General features: G+C 47.9%; 1 protein-coding gene across 2 annotated transcripts; it reads right to left on the minus strand.

Moving 5' to 3' along the window:
* Window positions 1–1069: 1069 nt before the first annotated feature.
* Window positions 1070–6367, minus strand: LOC133644309 (probable ATP-dependent RNA helicase DDX10). Of its 2 annotated transcripts, XM_062038691.1 has the most exons (3): window positions 4960–6367; window positions 1460–2616; window positions 1070–1155 (listed from the first exon to the last, which is right to left on the minus strand). In XM_062038691.1, the coding sequence occupies exons 1-2, from the start codon at window positions 6292–6294 to the stop codon at window positions 1486–1488; spliced, it is 2466 nt and encodes an 821-aa protein (XP_061894675.1). In that variant the 5' UTR covers window positions 6295–6367; the 3' UTR covers window positions 1070–1155; window positions 1460–1485. The 2 variants fall into 2 exon arrangements, with proteins under 2 accessions (XP_061894675.1, XP_061894674.1); XM_062038690.1 differs by lacking the exon at window positions 1070–1155 and having other exon boundaries at window positions 1164–2616.
* Between the last annotated feature and the right edge of the window lie 1843 nt (window positions 6368–8210).

Genomic DNA, 8210 nt, shown 5'->3' on the forward strand with positions numbered 1-8210 from the left:
CGGGGTCATATTCATATGACAATGATGATGATGTACATGTGGGCGGGGTCAGATTCATAATGACAATGATGTACACGTGGGCGGGGTCAGATTCATATGACGATGATGTACATGTGGGCGGGGTCAGATTCATAATGACAATGATGATGAACACGTGGGCGGGGTCAGACTCATATGACAGTGATGATGATGTACACGTGGGCGGGGTCAGACTCATATGACAATGATGATGATGTACACGTGGGCGGGGTCAGACTCATATGACAATGATGATGATGTACACGTGAGTGGGGTCAGATTCATATGATGATGATGTACATGTGGGTGGGGTCAGAATCATAATGACAGTGATGATGATGTACATGTGGGCGGGGTCAGACTCATGATGATGATGATGTACACGTGGGCGGGGTCAGACTCATATGACAGTGATGATGATGTACATGTGGGCGGGGTCAGACTCATGATGATGATGATGTACACGTGGGCGGGGTCAGACTCATATGACAGTGATGATGATGTACACGTGGGCGGGGTCAGACTCATGACAATAATGATGATGTACACGTGGGCGGGGTCAAACTCATATGGCAATGATGATGATGTACACGTGGGCGGGGTCAGGCTCATATGACAATGATGATGATGTACATGTGGGCGGGGTCAGATTCATATGATGATGATGCACACGTGGGCGGGGTCAGACTCATATGACAATGATGATGATGTACACGTGGGCGGGGTCAGACCCATATGACAATGATGATGATGTACACGTGGGCGGGGTCAGAGTCATATGACAGTGATGATGATGTACACGTGGGCGGGGTCAGAGTCATATGACAATGATGATGATGTACACGTGGGCGGGGTCAGACTCATATGACAGTGATGATGATGTACACGTGGGCGGGGTCAGACTCATATGACAGTGATGATGATGTACACGTGGGCGGGGTCAGACTCATGACAATAATGATGATGTACACGTGGGCGGGGTCAAACTCATATGGCAATGATGATGATGTACACGTGGGCGGGGTCAGGCTCATATGACAATGATGATGATGTACATGTGGGCGGGGTCAGATTCATATGATGATGATGCACACGTGGGCGGGGTCAGACTCATATGACAATGATGATGATGTACACGTGGGCGGGGTCAGACCCATATGACAATGATGATGATGTACACGTGGGCGGGGTCAGAGTCATATGACAGTGATGATGATGTACACGTGGGCGGGGTCAGAGTCATATGACAATGATGATGATGTACACGTGGGCGGGGTCAGACTCATATGACAGTGATGATGATGTACACGTGGGCGGGGTCAGACTCATATGACAGTGATGATGATGTACACGTGGGCGGGGTCAGACTCATATGACAATGATGATGATGATGTACACGTGGGCGGGGTCAGACTCATATGACAATGATGATGATGTACATGTGGGCGGGGTCAGAGTCAGTCCACTTCACTTCCTCCCAGCCAGCAGCTGCAGGACCAGCTCCTCGTCCTCGGCCAGAGTCAGTCCCGTGTCCAGCGTGGCGTGCTCTTCCTCCTTCTTCCTCCTGGCAGCTGGGGGCTCCTCCTCTTCCTCACTGCTGCTGTCACTGCTGTGGCGCCGTTTGGCGGGCCGAGCGTTATCTTCATCATCATCATCATCCTCCTCCTCGTCCGAGGAGTGTCGGTCAGGGTCCGGCAGGGTGCTGGGGTCAAACTGGTCTTGGCCGTCATGGTCCAGGTACGCAATGACTTCATCCTCCTCATCCTCGCTGCCAGAGGTCGGCGCAGGCTTCTTCTTGGCCTCCTTCTTGGCCTCCTTGGCCTTCAGCTTCTTCTCGCGGTGTTTGGCCTTCACCTTGCGGCTGTACTCCGGCTTGTCGAACTCCCGGTCCTCCCTCCTCAGACGCTCCTTGGCTTTCTCCAAGCTGATGCCGGACGCCTCCTCCTCATCCTCCTCCTCCTCCTCCTCGTCCTGCTCCAGGCTGGCGGCCGGGCGCTGGACGGGAGGCCAGACCTGCCTGGCTTGTCCTTCATCTGTGAAAGCCACTTTGGTGTTCACCTTGAAGTTCCTCTTCAGGACCTTCTTGGCCTGCTTGAACTTTGAGAGTTTTTGGGTGCTTTTAGCGGGGCCGCAGTCGGACTCCTCGCTGTCCTGGTCCTCCTCCAGGCGGAACACATCCTTGGTTTTGAGAGTCAGGAGATCCAAGTCTTTGAGGTCGTCCTCCTCCTCCTCACCGTCTTCACCCAGGAGCGTTTTAACCTCAACCTCATCATCTTCTGACTCAGCATCTCCTCTCAGCTGGGCTGTGAAGCTGCGCAACTCCTCCTCCTCCTCGGACTCCGCCTCCTGCGCCTTCCCCGCCCGCTGCGCCTGGGCTCTGTTGAGGAAGCGCACCCGCGGCGCCACCGCCAGGCCGAGGGAGAGCGCGTACTCGCGCAGCCGCAGCTTGAAGACGTCAAACACCTCCTTGTTCCTCATCAGGAAGACGGAGCGCAGGTAGGAGACGAAGCACCGCTGGGCGCGCTCCTTCTGCTCCTTCTCCTGCGCCAGGAAGGCCTGCAGCTTCTGCTGGATGTCCTGAATCTTCTCCGGGTTCACCTGCAAACAAACTCTGTGAGTACCTGGAAGTCCAACAGCCATTCTCAAACCGTGCACCACGAACGCAGGGGTGTCCTAACTTTTTCCATGAATACAAAATAAATGAGTATATAGAATAGAATAAAAAGTACTTTATTGATCCCTGGGGGAAATTCAGCACCACAGTTCGCTCACAATAGACACTTTGTATTTATATAATTCACATGTGAATAATGCTGTATAATAGACTGTATTTATATTATTCACATGTGAATATTGCTGTATAATAGACTGTATTTATGTTATTCACATGTGAATAATGCTGTGTAATAGACTGTATTTATATTATTCACATGTGAATAATGCTGTATAATAGACTGTATTTATGTTATTCACATGTGAATAATGCTGTATGACTGTATTTATGTTATTCACATGTGAATAATGCTGTATAATAGACTGTATTTATATTATTCACACGTTAATAATGCTGTATAATAGACTGTATGTTATTCACATGTGAATAATGCTGTATAATAGACTGTATTTATGTTATTCACATGTGAATAATGCTGTATAATAGACTGTATTTATATTATTCACATGTGAATAATGCTGTATAATAGACTGTATTTATGTTATTCACATGTGAATAATGCTGTATGACTGTATTTATGTTATTCACATGTGAATAATGCTGTATAATAGACTGTATTTATATTATTCACACGTTAATAATGCTGTATAATAGACTGTATGTTATTCACATGTGAATAATGCTGTATAATAGACTGTATTTATGTTATTCACATGTGAATAATGCTGTATAATAGACTGTATTTATATTATTCACATGTGAATAATGCTGTATAATAGACTGTATGTTATTCACATGTGAATAATGCTGTGTAATAGACTGTATTTATGTTATTCACAATCACATGTGAATAATGCTGTATAATAGACTGTATTTATGTTATTCACATGTGAATAATGCTGTATAATAGACTGTATGTATGTTTTTCACATGTGAATAATGCTGTATAATAAATAGACTGTATTTATATTATTCTATGCTAGCATTCTAGCATGATACCTTTTTTTTTAAGCCAATTTTGCCGCCAAAAACTTCAGAGTCATATCACTTGGTACTTGACATGTTAACTGTTAGCATGCTAACTTTTTCAGCCAAACACCTTAGAGTCCTATAACTTAGTACCTGACACATGGATAACCGTTAGCATGCTAACATTAACATTCTAGCATTGTGACTTTACCATAGTAACTTATTTGGCCAAGTTTACAGCCGAACACCTTAGAGACATCTAACTTGGTACTTGCTAACTTTTTTTTTACATTTTACATGTGTATGCGTTCTAGTCATACGACTTGGTACTTGACGCATTTTAACAGTTAGCATGCTAAAATTAACATTCTAGCATACTGACATTACCATAGTAACTTTTTTTGTAGCCAATTTTGCAGCCGAACACCTTAGTCCTTTAACTTGGTACTTGAAACATGCTAACTGTTAGCATGCTAACTTTTTAGCCAATTTTGCAGCCAAACACCTTAGTCCTTTAACTTGGTACCTGACACATGCTAACCGTTAGCATACTGACATTACCATGCTAACTTTTTTAGCCAATTTTTGCAGCCAAACACCTCAAAGTCCTATAACTTGGCACTTGATACATGCTAACTGTTAGCATGCTAACTTTTTTAGCCAATTTTGCAGCCAAACACCTCACAATCATACATAACTTGGTACTTGACACATGCCAAGTTTTTTATTTTTTATTTTTTAGCAAATTATATTTGTGTATTTTTCCTAGTCGTATGACATGGTACTTGACACATTCTAACTGTTAGCATGCTAACTTTTTAGCCAATTTTGCAACCAAACACCTTAGTCCTTCAACTTGGTACCTGACACATGCTAACCGTTAGCATACTGACATTACCATGCTAACTTTTTTAGCCAATTTTGCAGCCAAACACCTCAGAGTCCTATAACTTGGCACTTGATACATGCTAACTGTTAGCATGCTAACTTTTTTTTTGCCAATTTTACAGCCGAACACCTCACAGTCATATAACTTGGCACTTTAGACATCCCTGCACTAGCGGTACGCCAAAGAATCATTGATTAAAAGTACAGCGTTTTATTTTTCTATATTCAAACACAGTGTTACTGTTCAAATTGTGGCCAAAAATATTAAATATGCTTGAAAAAAATAAAAACCTTGTTTTTAATGAATACTTAGACCTACTATGCTACTGTATTTCAATGTTGCCACTATGAGTGCCAAGTTTTTCCAGAGGTGGTACTTGGTAGGAGTGAAATGTAACCAAAACCCTCACCTGGATCTTGTTGATGGGCACCTTCTTCTTCCGCAGCTGTCCCAGCATGCCCTCCTCCTCCGAGGGGAGGAGGAGCAGCAGCGCCTCCCCGCCCTCCTTGTACCTGGCGGTGCGTCCCACCCTGTGGATGTAGGTGTCGGCGTCCTCGGGACAGTCGTACTGCAGCACCCAGTTGACGGCCGGGAAGTCCAGGCCTCGCGCGGCGACGTCGGTGGCGAACAGCACGGCGGTGCTCTTGCGCAGGAAGTCCTGGTAGACCTCCACCCGCTTCATCTGCTGCTGCTTGCCGTGGAGGGCCAGGACCGGCAGGCCCGGTCGGAGGCGGCAGAAGACCCGGAAGAGGTACTGCACCTCCTTGCAGCAGGCGAAGAAGACGATGATCTTCTTCCTCAGGTGGCTCCGGATGAAGGAGAAGAGCATGTTGACTTTGGCGTGGAGCTCGCACGCCACGTAGCTCTGCTCCAGGGTGGCCGGCGTGCTGAAGCGGGCCTTCTCGTGGACCCACACGTACGCCGGGTCCTTGAGGCTGAGCCGCGCCAGGTCCTTGACGGACTTGGTCTGCGTGGCGGAGAAGAGCAGCGTCTGGCGGGTGCGGGGGAGGTTCTCCACGATGGCGTTGAGCGTGTCGGCGAAGCCCATGTCCAGGATGCGGTCGGCCTCGTCCAGCACCAGCACCTGCAGGTTGGAGGCGTGGAAGGCGGCCGTCTCGTCCATGTGCTGGAGCAGCCGCCCCGGGGTGCAGATGACCACGTTGGTGCGGTGGATCTTCTCCGACTCCGCCTTCAGCTCCTTCCCGCCGATGACCAGCCCTGCGGAGAAGTCGTGGTTCTTCCCCACCCTGCGGAGCACCTCGAAGGTCTGGTAGGCCAGCTCTCTGGTGGGGGAGATGATGAGGGCGCCCAGGCCGTCCAGGGAGCTCCACTGCTGGCGGTACAGACACTCCAACACGGGGATCAAGAAGGCGAGCGTCTTTCCAGAACCCGTCTTGGCGGCGCCGAGGACGTCCTTGCCCTGCAGGGCCAGGCCGATGGTCTGCCGCTGGATCTCCGTGGGCAGCCTGTACTGACACTGCTGCAGGCCCAGCAAGGTGTTCTTGGAGATGGGGAAGTCGGAGAACTTAATGGCGTCTTTGGTGTTGATGTCGCTGTACCTGCTGACCAGCTTGGAGATCTTCTCCCGCTCCACCTGCCACTCCGGCTTCTTCCTGCCCTGACGCTCCTGCTTCACGCGAGACTTGGTGATGTTGTACTTCTTTTTCCATTTCTCGAAGCTTCGGATGGGATCTTCCGGGTCCGACGTCGTCGCTTTCTTGCCCAAAGAGGCGAGTTTCTCCATCTTTTAAACACTAAACTATGTCGGGGAAGTCAGCTCGCTGTGTTGATCAGCGTGGACACCGCGGCGCGTGCTGACGACGTCACACGCAAGCGCCGCAGTCGTCTGTTTTTTATTTTTTTATTTAAACTTTATTTCAAAAACAAAAAAACGATATGTTTGTTTTGTTTTTAAGGTGCAAAAAAGGAAATCATAAAAAAAAATAAGTAAACAGAAACGGAAAAACAGACCAAAAAAGGGATATTTTTTTCCATCTACGGAAACCGGAAGTTTATTTTCAAAGTAAAAGCGGGGATAATTACTAGCAGTTTGTGACTCTGGCTAAAAACATTTCTACCTCTTAACAACCAACAAGCTCTGAAAACTATGATGCTGTGCTACAAATTTGGATTATTTAAAATAAAAATAAAATATATATATATATTTGCATTCTTCTTTAGGTGCGTGGTGATGACGTCACCAACAAGCGCCGCAGTCGTCTGTTTAAAAAAAGAAATCTAAACTTTATTTCAAAAACCAAAAAAACGATTGGTTTATTTTGTTTTTAAGGTGCAAAGAAAGAAAATATTTTTTTTAAATAGTAAGTAAACAGAAACTGAAAAACAGACCAAAAAAAATATTTTTTCCATATACGGACACCGGAAGGTTATTTTCAAACTAAAAGCTGTGGCTTTACCCATATATATATATATATATATATATATATATATATATATATATATATATATATATATATATATATATATATATATATATATATATATATATATATATATATATATATATACATAGGTGGATTAATGACCGGGCCTACCGGGCCCAGGCCCAGGGGGCCAGAGGCCCCAAGGGGCCAGGCCAACTTGGCCCCGCGGCCGCGACCCAAGCAAAACTACTTTTGCAAAAATAATAATCTTAAGCCCCAAGGGGCCAGGCCAACTTGGCCCCGCGGCCATGATCCATAGAGGGTAAGAGGCCCCAAGGGGCCAGGTCAACTTGGCCCCGCGGCCGCGACCCACAGAGGGCCAGAGGCCCCAAGGGGCCAGGCCAACATGGCCCCGCGGCCATGATCCATAGACGGTCAGAGGCCCCAAGGGGCCAGGCCAACTTGGGCCCGCGGCCACGATCCATAGAGGGTCAGAGGCCCCAGGGGGCCAGGTCAACTTGGCCCCGCGGCCACGATCCATAGACGGTCAGAGGCCCCAAGGGGCCAGGCCAACTTGGCCCCGCGGCCACGACCCACAGAAGGCCAGAGGCCCCAAAGGGCCAGGCCAACTTGGCCCCGCGGCCGCGAGCCACAGAAGGCCAGAGGCCCCAAGGGGCCAGGTCAACTTGGCCCCGCGGCCACGATCCATAGAGGGTAAGAGGCCCCAAGGGGCCAGGTCAACTTGGCCCCGCGGCCGCGACCCACAGAGGGCCTGAGGTCCTAAGGGGTCAGGCCAACTTGGCCCCGCGGCCATGATCCATAGAGGGCCAGAGGCCCCGAGGGGTCAGGCCAACTTGGCCCCGATCCATAGAGGGTCAGAGGCCCCAAGGGGCCAGGCCAACTTGGCCCCGCGGCCACGACCCACAGAGGCCCCAAGGGGCCAGGCAAAATTGGCCCCGCGGCCATGATCCACAGAGGGCCAGAGGCTCTCAATCATTATTATCAAAGCTAATTCTCAAATTGGATGGATCACACAACCTCACTCACATATTCTTTATCAATTATTAAAGGTTGTTTCTGAATTTTGATCACAGAACTTAATGCAAATATTCTTGATTGATTGACAAAGCTCATTCTCAAATTTTGATTACACAACCTTACTCTGACAAATTATCATTATCAAAAAGCTCTATCTCGAATTTGGATCACAGAATCTCACTCAAGTATTCTTAGCTGTGCCCCTCCCCCATCGAGTCTTTCATAAACCGGTCTGTTC

Source organism: Entelurus aequoreus, linkage group LG27 (genome assembly GCF_033978785.1).
Source record: "Entelurus aequoreus isolate RoL-2023_Sb linkage group LG27, RoL_Eaeq_v1.1, whole genome shotgun sequence".
Taxonomy (NCBI): Eukaryota; Metazoa; Chordata; class Actinopteri; order Syngnathiformes; family Syngnathidae; genus Entelurus; species Entelurus aequoreus.